Below are 20,160 nucleotides of genomic sequence, written 5' to 3'. Positions count from 1 at the left end.
CCATCTCCTTCGGATGGACATTGTCGATCGTCACCTTAATCCTATCTTTCACTATCATCTTATTCTCTGAGTATGAGGCATGTCTTTTATCTTCTTAAATTTTTTATTAAATATAAGTTGAGGAGTTGAGATTAAAGGTGATCATGATTGAGTGAAGACATATATGATAATGTAGAAACAACAGCAATAGGATGAAGACTATCAAGACAATCCATAATATTCATACAAAGAAAAAGGTGAGAGTGATGATGGGCATTTAGGTACCAGAGAAGAAAGGGACACCAAATATGAAAATTGAAAACTAAGATACCTTCCTAGAAAAATCTAAAAAGAAAAGTTTTTTTTAATAAAAATCACCACTACTATTATTATATAAATATGGGGTTTATAGATACATCAACAACGTTGGGTCTGTGGAAGGGCCTATATATATATATATATATATATATATATATATATATTGGTTGAATCGGATGAAAGATCTTGACCCCCATACTGGGCATACTGGTGATACATGGAATGAAATTTGAAACCATGCTTCCAAAAGAATGAATCGTAGTTGTCTATTGTCCTACTTCAGTTGCACTTTAGACATAGTTCCATCCTTAAGTATGATCATGTCAACAGACCACCAAATGTCTTGCATCCTCGAAGGAAGGTGCGCCATAAGACAGCATTTGGCTGAAAGGGCATGCCACTGATCACAAGCTCTGCTTTCTTTAGATGCCCACATTTGCACAGCAAATCAACCACACACACATAGTGATCCATCTCTGGTTCAATGCCATAGTCACTCTTCATGCTTTCCAACATCAGCATCCCCTCTTCCACAAGTCCTCCATGCCTGCATGCTGAAAGCACTGCGAGGAAAGCGACTCGGTCGGGCTCGAACCCTTCGGACTCCATCTGCTTAAACCGCGCAAGCGCTTCATGAGGGCAGCCATGGAGTCCTAATCCTGAGATCAGCGCCGTCCATGAAACGAGGTTCTTCTTATCACCCATTTCATCGAACACCTTCAGACAACCGTCCAGGCTGCCGCATTTTGCGTACATATCCAGCAACACGTTGCAGACGAAGGTGTCCATGCAACCAGAGATGGTCTTGACGATAAGCCCATGGACTGACCTCCCGAGCTCCAGGCTGTTGATCCTTGAACAGATGCTTACCAAGCTCACCGCGGAGTAGTTATCGATCGAATGACCAGAGGATTGCATGCGTTTGAACGACAACAAGGCTTCGGAGTAGCCGCGATTTCGAGCACAGGCATTCAGCAAGATGTTCCATGACATGGTGTCAGGAGTTTGCAGCCGGAGAAGCAGCTCCTGTGCCTCTTGGTATCGACCGGCTCTGTTGTGAACACTAGCTGTAGCATTTGATCGAGCAGTAGAGGTAGCCACTGGATCAGCATCCTTGACAGAGGAGGAGGCATCAGATGAAATGCCAGGAGAATCATATGAGGCAATGAGGGCACTGGAAACATACTCGTTGTTGTCGTATCCCATTCTTATGATCAATGAATGCAGCTGCTGGAGTTGGGCCGGAGACAGTCGCGTGAGCATAGAAGAGAAGGACAGCTCGTTTGGTCTGTTCTCCGATCGCAACATCGACTTGAGAAGAAGTAGGCAGGTAGGTGGATCATCCTTTGAATAGCCTGAGATGAGAGCATTCCAACAAACTACATTCTTCACGGGAAGTTCGTCGAACACTTTGTGCGCATCCTGCAGCCTCTTCCAATTTGCATAGTAGTCGATCAGCGAACTGGCGACGAACATGTCGTTGTCAAGATTGCGCTTGATTGCTTTGGCATGGATGAGCTCGCCGTACTCTGCGGAGTCGAAGCAGGTGCAAGCATTGATCACGGTGGCGATCGTAGCCCCGCTGGGTGATACTTCATCGACATGCATCGCGAAGAAGAGCTCCAAGGCTCTCTCCGGGATACTACTCTTCGCGAACCCTGTCATCATCGTGTTCCAAGAAACCACGTCCCGAGTCTGCAAACTGTTGAAGAACCGCTCAGCTGCGAGCACTCCCGAGCAAGTGGAGAGTGCATTAAGCAAAGCATTTGCGACGACAAGGAAGGAATCCATCGCGGTCTTCACAGCGAGCCCATGAATTTGCTCCACATACCGCAAGCTGTCCGATGAGCGGAGAGAGCACAAGATGCCCAGAAAAGAGCATTCCGTCAGACCCATTCCAGTTCCCAACAGCCGTCGGAACAAGAACATGGACTCCTCGACGAAGCCGCGCCGGGAGAACGCCGCGATGGTGGAGTTCCAAGTGACGACAGTCTTGGTGGGCATTTCCTCGAACAGACCGAACGCATCATCCAGTCTCCAGTTCCTCGCGTACAGACCAAGCAAAGCGGTGCCGGAGAAAGGGTCGGCGTGGAGAAACCCGGACTTGAGTATCAGAGAGTGCAGTTGAATGCCACGGTCGAGATCAAGCGAAGGGAGGGAGAGAAGGGGTGCAAAGGCGAAGCGAGTGGGTCTGAGGCCGGCAGCCAACATCCGGGAGAGCACCGCGAGCGCCTCGCGCGCGTGGTTCCGGTGAGCGTAGACGGCGACGAGGGAATTGTAGGAGGCAGAGATCCGGTCGAACATACGGAGAGCATCAGGGAGGTCATCTCGGTTCAAAATGGTGCGTATACTTTTATTGGGTTTAAGACAACTGTGTGTGTGTATATATATATATATATATATATATATATATATATATATATATATATATATATATATATATATATATATAGTTCATTCATTAAAAGAAAAAAACCCTAATAATTTTCTCAATAGAGAAATGACATGCACTAAACATCAATACATTGTTTAATAATGAAACTTTCTGACACACATTATTGCATTGCAGTCATGAAAGGTGGATTCTGCAATCCGAGAGGAGTGCTTTCTTCTCTTGTTTTGTTTTACCTTGAAGCTGTAGACTTCTTGGCGAACACAAAGATGGAAAGGTTTGTCTTATTGCCTCTTTGCATTCTGCCATTGACGATGACTGAATGCAAACATATGTTTGACACAGAAAGAAGCATCACATCATTTTACAGATTCCTTGGAAAAGGTCAACACCAAAACTTGATTACAAAGTGTGCAAAGGTTGGTGGCATCCTTCTTTCTTCAATAAAATGTCATCTTGTGAGGTTAGTCCACACATTATAAGAGAAAGGTGAAGAGGTTCCATCAGCCAAAAATTTAGCCTCCATGCTATTCCTAGTTAGATGTTGAATGTTTCCAGTGGTTTATTGATTAAAGTCTCAAATGTTATTTGGCCATATGTAATTTATCATGGTGAAGCATTTCTGAGAACAACAGCGAAGTAGCTCCATCCTTTGGTTTTGCTAAGCTTAGTCACTATGATTAGGGTTTTCTTACACTCCAAAGCTTCGAAGCTGTTGAGGACAACAATGTATGGCTGAAAGCACAGCAGACATGGACTGTTGAAGTGCCTGACTGTGTCTCTAAGATTGAGTTCAAGTTCTAGCAGCAATAATTTAAGAAGGTAATCAACAATTCACATTGTGTGATTCCAAGGAATTCGTTGACCTTTTGGTCTCATAATTAAGCAGAAAAAACTGCATTAAATATCTTCACTACTACTTGCAGCTTTAGAGAGGCAAAATCAAATTTTAAGCCATGAATCAGCATATGCTATACTTGGGATTACAGACTAACAATTGTATGTATTCTTCAAATATATATATATATATATATATATATAAAATCCAAGTTCATATATGGTTTCCAGATATTGCAAGCATTCAGATTTTGACCTACCTTGTAACATCCCATTAATCCAACATCGAAAGTGGATAATGTGTATGATTAATTTATAAGGGCCTGATGAGTGGACTACATTAACTCTTGTTTAAGCATTTCGGTCCGTGATTGAAGGATCAAAATGAAGTTATTGGTCAGTTGGCTCATCAGACTCGGTTCAGGTATCAGAGTCAACATCAAAGTCAATTTCATTCATATAATTGTATATGTATTAAAAGAATATATTTGGATGTAGTTGTGTCAGTTCTACACATGCATACAACCAACAAAGGGTTGAAGCCAAAGGGTCCTTTTAGGTCTCAATTTCATATAAATTGCAATTATACATTGACCTTTCATGGATGATAAATTAATACGTTGATCACTATGCAAACACACACAAATGGTTTGAAGGAACTCTAAAGAACAAATTTCCATCCTAATCCCCTTTTTTTCTGGTAACATCAATTCTTATTCTTAAAGATGTTTTAAAAGACCATTTTTGCTCTTTTTCACCTTATATAACATTTTATTACGGTTGACTTCTCTCAAGAAAGATCAAGAATAAACAATCAAATTCAAACGCATAATATGCTCTAATAATTAATCACTTTTCGTAAATTATTAAACAATCAAATTCCATTCAATCAAATTGAACAATCAAATAGCAAGACATAAAAGTAAATTATTAATCACTTTTCGTAATAAAAAAAAACTCCATTCAATTTAAAAGAAAATTCATGACAGATTAGTGTGAGTTTAGCAACGTAATTAAAATGGGGAAGGATAATTACTCGTGCTTAAACCAAGAATGTTGATATTTAAACCTAATCCAACATGATTAAAAGTTACATAGCCAATGATTTGTGTGCTAAAATAGTGTGCCAAAAAAAATCCCATGTCTACCAAGAAGAACTCATACAACTTCCCTCCATTATGATTCAAATCCAAAGCAGAGAGATGCAGACACCAAAAGATTGCCTATTACCGACAACTACAACAGTAGTAATAATCGAACAGAGTAAGCATAACGAGGGACGGATGAGGCTGAGCTACTCACCTCCTTCCTCTGTTTCGATCAGCTCATTTCCGCTGACCCTTCTTCTTCCACAGCTCCCCGAGCACTCGAATCCCGGCGCTCTTTCTCCTCCCGCTGCCGTCTTCATCCATGTCCCCGGCCACCAGCGGCGACCCCCAGCCGAGGTGCTTGTCCATCGACCCACACCGCTCCGCTACCCTTCTCCCCGTCGTGTCCTCGGCCGTTGCGTCCCCCGTTGCCAGTACCGCGGCAGCGGCCTCTGCCGCCTTCCGCCATTGCTCTGTCTGCACCCTCAGCCGCTTCATCTCCGCCTCTAACGCCGCCTTCGCTCCTTCTGCTGCCTCCAGCTGCTCCGCCAGGCGACCCGCTTTAGCTCTGCTTTCTTTGAGCTCTTCCTCCGTGGAGTTCAGCCTCGCCGTCAGCTCTTCTTCCTTGGCCCGAGCAGCGTCTGCGATCTGCCTCGCTTCCTCGTCGGCTCTGGTCTTGAAGATGACGTTCTCCTCGAGGAGTATCTCCACTTCCTTCTCCTTCTCCGAGAGCTTGGCCTTGAGAGCGTCCACCTGTGGGCTATCAGGTATCACCACCGGCTCTCTCTCGTCTTCCTCTTCTTCCTTCTTTTTCTCCTCTGTCTCAGCAACTACTGCATCGCTGATCATTGTCTTTGTCTCCTCCTTTTCCCTCTCCACCGCACTCTCTTCTTTCTTCTGCATGCTGACGTCTTCGTTCTCTCTGTGGATGGGCTCAGTCGGCACTACTACTTCGAAGACATCCATCGTCGCGGGAGAAGTGACGCTCTCCTCCTCGGACTTGTTCTCCTGCGGTGGACCGCCCTCCTTTCGAGACTCCTGAGGAACATGACGCTTGACGTCTTCTCCTTTCGCCGTCGGGGCTGTGGCCGTGATCCGCTTCTTGGCCTTCACGAGAGCTTGCTCCGCCTCGGTCTTCGCGGCTTCCGCCGAGGCCACCTGGTCTCTCAGCCGCTTGAGCTCCTCCTGCGCCTTCTTCAGCTTGGTCTCCAGGTCGGTTACCCTCGTGCCCCGCTTCCTCTGCTGCATCGAAGCCATCAGCCACGGAGTTGAATCAGTGCATGAACTGGTGGCCAACAAGAGCAGGACGCTCCTCGCTTACCTCTTGTAAGACACCACGAGGGGACACCCTGGGGCTGCGGTCGGCGGCCACGGGGCGGTGGTGCACGCTGTTGGCCTCGGAGCAGGCGGTGGCCCTCAGGTGGAGCGGCGCCCGCGGCGACTGCCTCTGCGGCGCATCTGACGACCCTCTGCTCCCCATCAGAACACCTCTCACCAACTTGGTGGCCTCAAAGAGAGAGCTCACGAAACAAAAGTGTTCGACGAAAGTCCTTACCTTGATCTCGGCATTGGATCGAATCTTAAAGCTCAAACCCACACCCCAACACTTGGCTTCACCTGCTCAGATGCCTAAACTATGCTTCAGAACCAAAGAGATGGTGGACAACGGTACAATTAAATAGAAGCAACACCGCACAGATGGAGGCACACATTTCCAAGCCCCACTTCAAATTTCAAACTCTCTCCATGGAGGAAGGAAGGAGAGGTGGTGGTGAGAAGCACAACAGCAGATACTGAATTAGCTAAAGAAGTGAGCAAACCGTGAGTAGAGAGAGAGAGAGAGAGAGAGAGAGAGAGAGAGAGAGAGAGAGAGAGAGGAATAGGAATAGTAGAGCTTGTGCATACAGAACTGTTCTGTACTCCCACATGGCTGCTCTCTCTACAATTTTTTTACCATGGCAATACATGTACATGAGCTGTAGATCCATAGCAATGTGAAAAACATTGCGTGCAAAGGAGAAAGATAGAGAGAGATGGTGGAATGGTTCAGGTCAATAAATGATGTAGAAGCTGGAGGAAGAGACAGCTTTGGGAACAGCAATACTTCCAACTTTATTTCATCTGTGCAATTCTTTTGCCATGGCAATGCATGTACATGAGCTGTAGATCCATAGCAATGTGAAAAATATTGTGTGCACAGGAAAAAGATAGAGAGAGAGAGAGAGAGAGCGAGAGATGGTGGAATGGTTCACGTCGTCAATAAATGATGTAGAAGCTGGAGGAGGAGACAGCTTTGGGAACAGCAGTACTTCCATCTTTATTTCATCTTTGCAGATGAGTGGATGATAAGAAACAAGGACAGAATTAATGGTGCTCAAGTTTCAACTGGCATTCTCAGTGTTTTAGCAACAATCTTTACCAAAGCAGTAAGCAGAACATCCCCTTGTAATTCTCCCAAACGGAAACAAGTGTATGAATCATAGCAACAATCTCTATCCATGCAGAAATAAAGAGTGACCAGCCAAAAAAATTGTGGATTTTGCAAAGGGAACTATAGGATTATACTACTTTTCCAAGCTTTCTAGGCATGAGAAAAAGGAGGAGGACATGCTCTGTAGGAGCATTTAATACTAGAACATGTGGATCTGTAAAATTGACAAACTTTGCATGAAAGATAAACATTTGCAAATATGCATTCATAAAAGTAGAAACGAGACCACCTTTTTGTGAATCAACATAAAAAAGCTACTTTCATATGGCTAGGGATTATTAAATGGGTGAACAACATGAAAAATAATATTAAGTAATAGGTCAGCAGGAGTCTCCCCCTACAGCAATGTGCATTTACTGTTGCCTAACATGCAAAGAAGAAGATAGCAGAGACTGGATTTGTCAAAGAAACACAGAGATCCAACTGAGGAGATAAAAAGAGTGGAATCTCACCTCTGTAACAGTATCTATGCTCATACGCCTCAACTTATTTGTTTATCCGAGAGTTCCTCCACAGCCACCACGCTCTGGGAACTCCTCAGTCCCCTTCGCAGAGGGAGAGAAAGGATAAAATAGAGTAGAAAATTGGGAAAGAAGGGATAGGGAAGGTATGCATATTATTACTCTAGAATGGGGTTGGAAGCTCCAAAAGAAAAGCTAAGGGAAATGTTTCCTTGTTGCCAAGACAAATATATCTCATCATTAGGATAAGGATGGTAGCAGCATTTGAAATACAGTGAGATAAAGTGGTTTAATTTAGTGCTTTGTAAAAAGAAGCTACAGCTTAGGAAGGATTGCAAGAGGACAAAAGGATCCATCTGCAAAGACTGGCACCTTCTCCCATGTTTCTTTTGCCTTTGGGGGGGTGGTGTTATCTTGTTATCATTACCACTGCAGCAGTTGTCCTTTTCATCTTGGGAAGGCTGACTCTCACAGGCCTCCTCATGTGTAAGAAGGTGTGTAATATTAATATTATACATTGTATTACTCCTTACATGCATGTTTTGTGGATGGCTTTATAGATTTTTGTGGTTGCATGAGCTTTGGATGACTGAACCCAATATCCTGTTATGACCTAAGGATGACATATCCTGTTTAATTGAAAAATACTATAACATCTGCAAATCTCCTCTCAAAATCCCTGAAGGTTTAATTCTGTTTTTTCTTTTATTATTTATTGCTGCTGATGCCATTTTCTTTGATTGAAGTTTTACCTTAGTGTGATGGAAGATTAGCCTTGAGATGTCATTGTGTATATGCTTTTTAGAATGTCAACAAATAGATCTTCCCTAAATCATTCATTCATAATTTTTTTGATATGCTAAGCCCTAAGAGCGAATTATTGATACAAAATAATTAAGTCCAAGTCGACGACTATCCTTTACAAACCCTTATAAGCCTGTAACATTATTATAAATACTTTTACCATGATTATGAACAATATGAAACAAAAATAATTGGTTGGTTAAAAGAATTCTAACAATGTTGGAACAAAGCTACATACGTAATAACATCATCAAATAATCTATTACAACCTAATACCGATTAGTTTTGCATGATTAAGAGATTAAATACTATACTTGGAGTCGATAGTATTATTGTGAATCCATATCCTACTAGATATATTAGGTTGTTTGATTTGCTCCCAAAGCATTCCATTGAAATTACCAGCTAAACACAATTAGTTGTATCAACTTTAAATGATCGAATCAAACTATGCGATGCTTAGTTTGTGCATCGGTTATGATTGTCGTCACACACTGTATTATGAACGAACCTCTATAACCAAAAGACTGACGTAGGGAGGTGAAGCGATGGAGGAAAAAAAGCTAAGAAAAGACTAGAGAAGTAATAAATAGCATAGCATACCTTACGCGTTTGCCGGTGTCAGGGATTCTTGAATACGTTGCGGCAGAGCGATTCCATTACTCTGCCCTAAATAGAGGACAACGAATGGCAAACCTAAACCGAAGGGGAAAATGATTGATACGCTATGCTGCCAGCAAAATCCAAGCCGATGGATGGGATTGAAACAAGCATCACCTGTGAGCGCACATGACGAGTCCCCGTGACGCAGTGGTTGCTATCAGAGTGACGACGATGAATGCCGCCATGGGAGAGAAAGAGGGAGGACGGATCCTGGTGGTGTCTGCGCATGAAGTCAAGAGGTGAAAGAGATGGAGAATCCGTGTGACCAATAAATGGAGGCGGCCGGTCTCGTTCACGAGGGAGTCGAAATGGCTCGCCTCAGCCTTTCTTCCTCTCGCGGCTTCGGAAATGGTGGTCCTGAGGAGAACAAACCATGGAACAAGAAGGTTGAGATATGTAGTTAGTACTTGGCACAAGTGAAGTGAGCTGTTTATTCTGAGGTGCATGCACAGGTCCAATACCCATTTACCTTTATTATGAGTTTGTCCTCTGTATAAATAATAATAATAATAATAATAATAATAATAATAATATTATTATTATTATTATTATTATTATTATTATACAGTCTTATTTTATAGACAAAGAAAATATTTTCTAACTTAAATAATATTACTAGGAAGCCAAACTTTTATGTCATTTTGTGCTAATAAAAGATTGGGTGCTAGATAAAGCATAATTCTAAGCTCTATCTTGAGACACAACTACTTGCCACTTACATATTATGTATTTTAATGTTGGAGAGTAAAAAATAAGCCAAGATTTAGTTTTGAATATAGTAAAAATTCTCATTAATCCAAGATTGTTGCAAGAACATTTTAGAAGAAGAAAATTTACTATTAGTCATTCAAGATATAAGAAAAAGATTATATATATATATATATTCTAAAAAAGATTAATTTTAGAAGCAATTTAATCAAACAATCAAATTTAAAGGCTCATGCACATGTATTATTCAAAACAACAACAATTCTGTAACAATTGAAAATATTTTATTTTTTAATAATAGAAAAACACAGAGATTGCAAGTCAAAATTTCTAATAGCAATCTGTGGTTAATTTCTCATCATGACTTTATTCAGGGTGATGTAGCTATAGAGAAAGATGAATTTAAAATATTTGTTAAATCTGTTAGTCTTATTATAAATGTTAATCATTCGAGTGAATTTGATACGAATGTCAGATGGATATGAGAATCATGGTGCTGTTGTTTTTGCAGGTTGTGTGGACAGATCTAGCATTCGTAATGAAGCTATGACTATACGGAATGGCTTATTTGAAGCTTGGAGTATGGACATATAAAATATTCATATCGGAAGTGATGCTGCTGCTTTAATCCATCTATCGAATACTAAAGACTTTGAGCCATTGTTAACATTCTTTTTTTTTCTATGTGTTATAATTTTAGAAACTTTGATCTCTTCTGGTAGAAGAGGAGATGGTAAAATGACGTTTTTTTAGAGGAATACAATTAAGTTTTGCTTTGGAACAAAAAAAAACAACACTATGAAACTTCAGGGTGGCCCCTTGTGCAACACACAGAATTTGCACATGCTGTTGTTCCATAGCAAGACAAGATAACCATCTTTGAAGATGCTGTCCTCGTGCAACAATTTCTGAGCAATTCAAGTCTGCTCAAGTTATGAAATTCTACAGCAACACAAGCCAAGATCAATGCAGATGTACAGGGTTAATTACCTGGAAGCTGAAGGTAATCAATCAAGACCATTCTGCAACAGAAGATTCCTTGCCTCACACAAATGTCCACTGACAAAATCAAATGGTGTTCGAGCAGCCACGCAATGATGCTCTTAATTAAAGGAAAAGGGGATGAGGCGCAGCCATGGGCATGTGAAAGCCGAGAGATCTTTTTGGTTGTGGACAAACATTACATGTGACCTCACTGTCTCTATAATCCCACAAACCTCCCACCCAAACCAATAACGCAGCGACAACTATCACCAACTGGTGGGAGACCACCATCACTGTCATTGCAGAAAGATATCCTCAGCAGGTGGTGTTGGGTGTTGAATCTGCTCAGAATGCAGTGTCTGGTTGTGCATTTTATGAACTACTGTCATTAGATTTCTTCTTCTTCTTCTTAACACTTTCTAATGTGTTCAGAAAAACAAATGGAGGTCCCCATGCATTGTTGTTGTCATATGACTCGCATAAATCCATCCATCCATCCAACACAGGCTTGATCTTTTCTTCTCTCGCCTACATCCAGTTCAGATATGGACAAGAGTTGATGGTCCAGGAGTACATCACCAAGGGACTGCCATGGTTCCATGTTTTGTCCGGGATAACTCAGTGGTCTCAGGTAAAAAGAACAAGTACAATTGCAGCGGCTCGGTTATTGCAGCCGTATTATCCATTGCATTGCCAACACAAATAAGAGATCACCGTGGACGTCCATCTCTGAGCAAATCTAACGACGGTGGGTAGTAACTTAAACTAGCTATCGTACAAGTGATTAACATGAGGATTTTAGATGGTTATATATTAACAAAAAATTGTAAAGGATCTTCATAATACACCCAAGCGCAGATGAAGACCATGCAATAGATGGATGGTACAGAAAACATAAAAGCGAATAAAAAATTACAAGCCTAAGGCCAGTTTAAGATAGAAGAAATTTAACCTTCACCCCTTGAATATGATTGTATAATATGTAAGCAACGCGTGTGTATATTTGTAAACACCCTACCTTATCTCAGGCAGTTGGAAGCTCTCGAGTCACTTAACCAAGGCTTATTTTAATAATGCATCACACACAAATGCACATGCATATAAAGAACAAAATAACATAAAAAGATTATAGCGTGTTTCCGGTAATGCGATAAGATCATGCTCCCTATGGATGAATATATCCAATGTTTGGAGGGACCAGAAATCAAAGTCAATATCGCAAAAGGTGCAAGTCAACCTACGGTTAAACTGATGATTTTTTTATTATTTATGCATCCAAAACCTGTATAATAAATACAAAATTAATGAATTTAAATAACATACAGAACAATTAATCTAAATACCAATAGGCCCTAAAGACTGATAAAAGGATTATTTTGTCCTCCAAAAATGTTCCTAAGCTTTTTCATTGGAGAAGTGTTGTGACATAGAAGAAAATTCACTCCAACCATGTTTGCTACATAATTTTTTTCTTTATTCTCTTGCAGACAATGAAACTTGCTCAGAGGGATGAGATTGTATAAAAAAGAGGGGGTTTCAACCAATGTACACCATATAGTATAACAGCAGGAGCTTGAACTAATTAAAGCTTGGAACAATTGAAGTTCAGTAGTAAAGATGTTATTACATGCAGAATGCCACCTTCGCTTTCATGCCCCAGTAGCATATAGACGGGTCCATTCTTTGGCTGCAGGAAATTGAAATTGAAAGAAATACAATAAGAAATTTCAACAAAACGATCATGAACTCAAGAAAAAATTGGTACCATCTTCAAAAGTTGTTGATTCGTGCAGAAAGCAAAGGCAGAGCTGAAACAAGCATGACTGGGCCTATTACCTGTTTCCACAGCTTCTGCTTCATTTGTCTTCCAGTGCCTTGCAATGTTGTCCGATAGTGGATCGTCTGGGTTTGGGGCACTGAGAAGAGCTTGAATACTATAGAAGAGTATGTGAAGGATCAAAGATCAAATGTCAGGCTCAAGAAATGAAACTCTTACAAACTCAAGAAGCTATTATCCAACAGCTGATTTAGAATGAGCTCATAAAAGTTCAGTCAATGAAAGCATGGTCGTAACATTCATCAAATCTGTTAAAGACTTACATAACCAAACATGCTTTTTTCCCCCAGCTAAATAGATCTGAGATTTACTTGCATGTTCACATAGTATTCATTCTTGAATTAACTAGACTATATTGATATCTGATGTTTGTCATGAGAAAAATTATTATTTCGGTATGTTAATGTACCAAATATCTATTCTTTTTTAGTATTCATTATCCAGTACTCATTTCAAATTTTATTACTACTTCCCAAATTTCAAGTAACTGCATTTGTGACTATGGATGAAGGTAAAAGTAATTATCATAATGATCCTTAGAATGAACATTAAAAAAGAGGCATATTATGTATACATATATATACAAGTAATTATCATGCAACTGTATTGTCATGCTTAAATGAGTGGTACATGTCTAATAAATAGTTTGAACAATAAGGAAAATGACATGCTTTGTTATTTCTTAGGGTCATTAACAGCAAAGGCAATTCTCGCCATTGACAATTTGTGAACCAAAGTTAGTCCTTTAATAAGAAAACAATGGCTAAAGTAACCATTTAAATTATTTGCCTTTAATAAGATATTTTTTATTTAAAATAAATTATCTGAGCAGCAAGAATGCAAAAAGATAAAAAAAAAAAAAAGGAGCACACCATCGGATAGAAAGCAAGTTAGAAGTATCAAAGCAAACACATTATTCACAGGAATGCATATGCAAGAACCTGAACTGAGTAGAACTGAGTAGCACATGCACAGGAGTGCATTGTTCCACAATGCAAACAGAATAGCCAAGAAAATGATCATGTCACCTGAGGAGCACAGTTCTAATTTGGAGAGCTGGACTCCATTTGTCTTTCAGAATGTCTAGGCATATTCTTCCAAGCTGCAAAAATCAAACTATTGATGAAATTACACTGCCTGCATAAAGACAACGAGAGACAATTTGCTTACCTTGTCAATGTTTGGATGATAGATTTTGGTCAGAAAGCGGACCTGTTTCAGGGACAATTAAAACAGAATTGGTAGCTAACTCAAGATGCAGTAAGACTGGGCATGATTCAAAGAAGACAAACTCCAAGGGCAGCAGAAGATTAAAAACAAATACAATCAGTGATATTCCTGTTCTAACTTGCAGTGGGAGGGAGAAACTGAAGGCTCAGATATCAAAAGGTAACATATGCTTGCAGTTTAAGATGAAGAGCCACAAAGAAATTAAAAAAAGAAAAAGAAAAAGAAGTGCAAGCTCCAAAAAAGAAATACTATACATCAGTGCCCTATATCTCCACAGTACAAGCAAGAGTAAACAAAAAATCGAACATCTTGTGAGAATGATGTGTAGGCTTTGATTTAAAATATCACAACTAAAACAGTACAGAGACATCAAGTATAAATTATGGCCCAGATGATATAATAAATTGAATATCATTAGGTTATAAAAGCTCAATGAATAAGAAGAAGCATGACAAGCATGCTGAGGTTACCAAAAGCTATGTATGTCAAAATAGAAAAAGCATGACTGGTGAATTACATATAGTGAAGTTAAGATCAGTACATCAAAATACAGAGTTGAGACTCGGAACCTAAGCCTTCTCCTGCAAGGTGTTATGACAACAAGATATCACAGACATGACATGTGCAGAACTTGGAAGATCCCTAGTAATGTTTTCAATTTTTGAGGATTAACCTAAGGAGAAGACAATTGACCTGCATTTCATCTTAAAGATGATTATTAATTCCCAACTGATCAGATATGATGCGAGAAGATAACTATCAATGTATAAAAAGTTTAAAGGAAAAAAGGAAATCTTGTTATTGCACTGTGATGACCTAATGCCAGCTGTTTCAGTCTGCTTAAAAACATCTTACTGTAGATGCAAACAAAACATATGACTAGGAGTCATCATACCTTTGGAGCAGCCATTGGATATTCTTCAGGTAGAAACAGCTCAAGCTTGAATACTCCTCCTAATATAAGAGGTCCAACAAGAGGGAAACAGATAAGGATACTTCAAGTATATTTTGAAAGACCACAACATTCCAGAAGCTTTTGACTGTTTACACTGTTTCGACAAATATCTTTCTAAAACATAGACCATCCTTAAAATAAAATGAATTATCATACATACAATAATCTCCTGCAACAGATCTTGAGACATAACTAATATTCTATTATACTTCAGAGACCAACCTTTTGTTATAATTCAATCCAAGTTTCAAATAAAGACACACTATAAAGATTACTTTAAAGGTGCTACTAAAGACAATAAATAAAACATATGATAAAAATCATTTATAGAACCTGAAACTAAAATCCAAGAGATACAGAACTTAGAGAAGACGCTGAATTATATGCATCAAATACTTCGATATACCAACAAACAGATACAGCTTACCAAATGCAGGAACATTCTAGATAAGGCTCAGTAAAATTAAGATGATCATGATTCTTCTGTTTGGGCTTCATCTCTTGCAGGTAAAAGCAGGAATAAAAAATTTGCATTTAGTTCTTATTGGATGGTCAAACGATCATGAACTTCAATGGATTCCTCTTCTGTGTTTAGCTAGTTCTGCAAGATTCCTTGTCAGAAATATTGTTTAAGTGACAATAATTTTTCTAGTGAATTCTATCGTCCGCTCAAGAACTACATAACCAGATACAAATTTGGACTGGAAACATGCAAGATATGAACTGCAATTAGATAATTTGATCATGCCTGAAGGTAAATTTAGAGCTACATGTTTTATCACAACACATTTCTTACATTGATTTTAGTTACCTATGGCTCAAATTGACTTCAGATTTTCATGAAACTTTAAAGATTGACATCTCCATCATAAGTAGTGCTTGAGATCTTCTTTCAAAAATCAAGATAACAACTAGATAATTCTAATCCTTATATGATTGTGTTTTTCGGATACTGGCATTGCTTCAACACAAGGGAACAGGGTTTCCATAAGATTTGGGGAACCCACATAGGTCAAGAATATGCATGTTTTTTGCTCAATTAGTCAAGCAGTTTTGGTTCTAACTATGATTTCTATTTCATTCTAGTATATTTAGATTCAGCAGGAATGGTAAATCATAATTTATTGGCATTTTGATGTGCTAAAACTGGTTAACTATATTAGTCCACTCATTAAAATCACAATTAGATGACCAGTATGAACCTATCCAGCTAAATTACTATGTAAATGAAAAAGATTCAGTATGCTTTGCCTCAAAACACAAATGGAACATAATAGAGGTAATCCATATCTTTATAATCACCAATGTTTCAACAAAGCCAGACATTAATTTTTAGGTTTTATGTCATCCTATTAAAAGATATCTATGGCGGAGTGCTCACTAGCATCAAGACCATCAGGAGCCTCTTGCTAGTTCCCCATGAACCCATTAAGGAGTTTCTTACTAGTGTACATAAAGGATCAGATTCAAGTTCTTGCCCTTTCACATTAATAATAAACAAGCTCACCAGACAGTTATATAATAAACTTTCATGGTGCATATTGTTTGTTAATGATATTGTGATATTAGTTTGAATGATGGGATCCCGAGAGACTAATTGTAAAATTTATCTATGGAGATGACATTTCTTAACTAAGTGGGATAAGACTGAATAGACGAAGTGCAACTTTAATCATACAATGGACAAGAAAATTCCAAAACTAAAAAACTCAAATAAATTCAATCTAGTCTTCAGCAATAAGTGAGATTGATGAAGACGAATTTATAAGATTGAAATTAGACAGCACTAGAGAAGGGGCTCAATAATGTACGTCATCAATATGTACCCCTTGGTCCAAAATTTTATTGAACAATTGCATTTTCAATTATGATTTATAGATCAAAATGTAGGAAATTATGAAACATATACAATAGTTAATTTTATTAAAATGATAATGTTGATATGAATATGTAAAATCATTAGGGAAGAAAAAGAAAGTCACATTTGTACAGTTAGGGTAGTTAAATGAGAAAAAAAAACTTAAAGTGGTATGGACATAATGAAGAGAGATCTATAAATGCACCGATTTGACTTGTAATACAAGGTGAGTCGATGATGACCGCCACTGCTAAAAAATGTACAGGAACACGTAGAAGAACTTCATTAGAAACAATAATATTTAACCATTCTTTCTTTGAGTTGTATAATTGCACTCCACAATGCTCGTTGGCCAGAAGATATTTATGTGGTTGATCCCAATAATTCAGATCTTACGGTTTGTTGTTGTTGTGGCTAGTCACTCAGCAAGTTCAAATGGCAAAAATAAGAAAGTCAACTGAAAAGTAGAAATATGGATACACAATCAGTCAAAAACTAAGCCTCCATATGTTGGCCCTCCCCGAACCCCACACTGGAAGAAACCTTATGCACAGGTCATGGCTTCCATGCAACTAAGGGAAGGAGACTACAGAAAAAACTAGCCTCAGAGGTGATGATTCTTGTATCCAGGGAACAATACCTGAACTAGGCTGATAAAAGCAATTACAAATCAAACCACAAAGAGCTAAGACAAATGTAAATCTTAATCGTCTTGAAAAATGTTTGTGAAATCCATAGCACCAAATGATGCATAAATGGTCGGTCATACTGTTACGAACCAAGTTCCAACTATTCATAATAGAAGAAGCCTATTTGCAGCTCCAAGCATATGCTATAGACGAGTTTGGTAGCAAGAACTATTAACATCACAGAGTCACAAGCCTCACCTTCATATGGAGATTGCGACGGCCCAAGAATCATTACGTTGAAGTAGCGCATGTTGTCTTCGGAGGGAGACGCGCTTATCCCCGGAGCTGCAACACACGATGACATACGTAAACCAAAACCCTACACGCTAGAAGGCATCACCCTAATCTATCATCAGCAGAGACCAGCATAAGGTCAGATCGGACCTGGTTCGCTAAGAAGCCGCTGCGTCTCCTGTTGGAACGACGGAATCAGCAAGCCAGGATCAGCAAAAGAACATTTCGAGGGATCATAAGCATCGAAACCCTAAAGATCTGGTAATAGATCCACCAAAAGAGTCCCGCTCTCCTCGAGATCTAAATAAGGGATGGGAGAGCAGGTAGAGATCAGAGAAGATTGAGAGGGAAGAATTGGTTACCTTGATGATCCTACGAGGGAGATTGCTGTTGGCCATCCCAGCCGATTCTCGATCGAACGAAGGCGGAGAGGGAAGAGGAGACGAAGAACCACCGGGGGCGACGAACGGAGGAGGAGATGGAGTCGAGAGGAAGGCACCTAAAACTGTCAGGAGAGGGCTTTTTGTTCTTCCAAAAGAGCGACCGCTTTCGGAGGACGCAACCCGTACGAGTGGCATATTGGTTCCTTGGCTTTTTATTTTCCTCGTGTACCCGCATTTGCATACCCACACGAAGAGAAAGCCCCTAATCTCGCGTACATATATTATTTGTATACACGTGCTTATAATTAAAATTTATCAGATTATTATTTGATTATTTGCGACGTAAAACATTTTTATGATAATAAAAATATTAAAAATATAAAGTTAATCTTCATTAATAGTGATTGTTGGCTCAAACTTATTTGGAAGAATATTTTGTTTGGACCAAAATGGATAGTAAGAAAGGGGTGAATTGGTATTTTCGATAAAAACATTAATTTTAGAAAATTTTCGTTTGATGAAAATGATAGTGAAAGAATGTTTGACTTAGAGTAAGTAAACTAAGCAATTAACTCAGAATATAATAGCAATGAAACATAGAAAGAAAGTGCAAATCAGATTTATAGGGATTCGATCGTCGTAACCTACATCTACTCTTGATTCCTTCTCCGTTGAGATCACCAATATCCACTAATGATCTTCCTTCAACGAGCAAAGACCAACTATCCTCTTACAACTCTTTTTCCTTTTCATAGGTTTAGAAGATAACTTTTACAAACCTAATACCTTTCTTAAAATGATCACAAAGCTAAAGAAAGAGGAGGACACTTAGCACTTTTTTAATACTATTACAATCCAAAATCTTAAGACTTTTGTTCATACTTTTGTGCTCTTTCATATAGAAAAAAGTGAGATACTTATAGGTCCCAATGTTTTAAAAAATAGAGTCAAAAAGTGTTTCATCATCGATTTTTTGGATACTAACGGTACCATCGCCTGCAGACTAACACTAGCGGTACCATCGCCCAATCTGGGTGGTAGGATTGCTTAACAGAGCATCGGAGATTGGGCTCTAGCAGTACCACCACCCAAACCACTTAGGAGGCCGAGCCTCAAGCGTTTCCACCGCCCAGTCTAAGTAGTGCCACCGCTTGACGTGGCTCTAAGTGGTTGAATAGGCCATCTAACCAGCCCAATTTAGTCTCGTTTTGGGCTCAATTGGTCCCTAATCGAGTAAGTAGGATTTCTCCCAAAACTAACTCAAACTAAAGTTCTAACTATGATAGTTAAGGTTAAACAATTACAATATAAGTAATCCTAGTTGTCTGGTACGTTAATTATTCATCTGAACTCCTAACGAAACTTCCGGCATACTCTCGGTAATCTTCCGACGAACTCTTGGTGAGTTTCTGATGCATCGTCCGAACCTTCATCGTATTTCCTGATTCATCCGGCCCGATACTCGATCATTGACTCTGGCCTAACATTTGATTCTTCTTTAATTGTTTTACCTTTTTAACGATGGTAATTAGTCCTGTATCACTTATCTCAACACATGTATTAGATCATCAATTTATCAATTGATTTCATCATCAAAATTCGAGATTCAACAATCTCCCTCTTTTGATGATGATAACCAATTAATGAAGGAGTTAACCTTAACTCTCTCTATCTATATGTCATATTGAGATAAGGCAAACTTGAATTCAAAAGGAATCATAACCTTTGAATTCAAGTGAAATAATTTCGATCATAGTGATCAAATGCAATATATCATATCAAAATTTCATACGCATTATTATTGTTTCAAATTATTAAAATATAACATGCACAATTTTAAAACATTACAATTCATCGTACCAAAAATAAATCAACATCACTTTGGGCATAACATACATAATATTAACGTATTCATCATTTCATACTTCATTTGCATTAACATAATATCATCATAAAGTGCCTCATATTATGCAAAAAAAAAAAAAAGAGTGCCAAAACATTACAAAGTATATTATAATACCAAAGTGTGTAAGGAACACATCAAGAAAGCTATTGACTTCTCCCCCTTTGTCATCAGTAAAAAAAGAGAAATATACAAGCTACTCAAGTGGTGGTAATCCAAAATGCCTAAATAGAGTATGAAATTGAGCATTAATGTACTGTATCTCAGTTAAAATTTGATCCTGACAAAGTTTAATTCGATCCAGTTGAGTTTCTATGAAATCAACAGATGAGGAGGGTGTTGGAGC

General features: G+C 39.0%; 3 protein-coding genes across 10 annotated transcripts; all 3 read right to left on the bottom strand.

Annotated features, from left to right (window-relative positions):
- Positions 1-520: 520 nt before the first annotated feature.
- On the bottom strand, positions 521-2,647 carry LOC135628314 (pentatricopeptide repeat-containing protein At3g58590-like). Its single transcript, XM_065134921.1, has one exon. The coding sequence runs from the start codon at positions 2,599-2,601 to the stop codon at positions 616-618; it is 1,986 nt and encodes a 661-aa protein (XP_064990993.1). The 5' UTR covers positions 2,602-2,647; the 3' UTR covers positions 521-615.
- Positions 2,648-4,565: 1,918 nt separating this feature from the next.
- Positions 4,566-9,405, bottom strand: LOC103999849 (interactor of constitutive active ROPs 4). Of its 7 annotated transcripts, none has more exons than XM_065137012.1 (6): positions 9,148-9,405; positions 8,974-9,066; positions 7,558-7,650; positions 6,170-6,243; positions 5,936-6,083; positions 4,566-5,856 (listed from the first exon to the last, which is right to left on the bottom strand). In XM_065137012.1, the coding sequence occupies exons 4-6, from the start codon at positions 6,181-6,183 to the stop codon at positions 4,852-4,854; spliced, it is 1,167 nt and encodes a 388-aa protein (XP_064993084.1). In that variant the 5' UTR covers positions 6,184-6,243; positions 7,558-7,650; positions 8,974-9,066; positions 9,148-9,405; the 3' UTR covers positions 4,566-4,851. The 7 variants fall into 7 exon arrangements, with proteins under 7 accessions (XP_064993084.1, XP_064993083.1, XP_009420022.2 ...); XM_065137011.1 differs by having other exon boundaries at positions 6,170-6,231; XM_009421747.3 differs by lacking the exon at positions 7,558-7,650.
- A 2,806-nt stretch (positions 9,406-12,211) lies between these two features.
- Positions 12,212-18,126, bottom strand: LOC103999876 (ubiquitin-conjugating enzyme E2 36). 2 transcript variants are annotated; one of them, XM_009421775.3, is made up of 8 exons: positions 17,891-18,120; positions 17,679-17,706; positions 17,493-17,579; positions 14,688-14,746; positions 13,733-13,774; positions 13,591-13,664; positions 12,562-12,659; positions 12,212-12,412 (listed from the first exon to the last, which is right to left on the bottom strand). In XM_009421775.3, the coding sequence occupies exons 1-8, from the start codon at positions 18,104-18,106 to the stop codon at positions 12,375-12,377; spliced, it is 642 nt and encodes a 213-aa protein (XP_009420050.2). In that variant the 5' UTR covers positions 18,107-18,120; the 3' UTR covers positions 12,212-12,374. The 2 variants fall into 2 exon arrangements, with proteins under 2 accessions (XP_009420050.2, XP_064990807.1); XM_065134735.1 differs by lacking the exon at positions 17,679-17,706 and having other exon boundaries at positions 17,891-18,126.
- Positions 18,127-20,160: the final 2,034 nt, after the last annotated feature.

Source organism: Musa acuminata, chromosome BXJ3-1 (genome assembly GCF_036884655.1).
Source record: "Musa acuminata AAA Group cultivar baxijiao chromosome BXJ3-1, Cavendish_Baxijiao_AAA, whole genome shotgun sequence".
In the NCBI taxonomy this organism is placed as follows: domain Eukaryota; kingdom Viridiplantae; phylum Streptophyta; class Magnoliopsida; order Zingiberales; family Musaceae; genus Musa; species Musa acuminata.
This window is presented reverse-complemented; position numbering and strand designations above follow the sequence as displayed.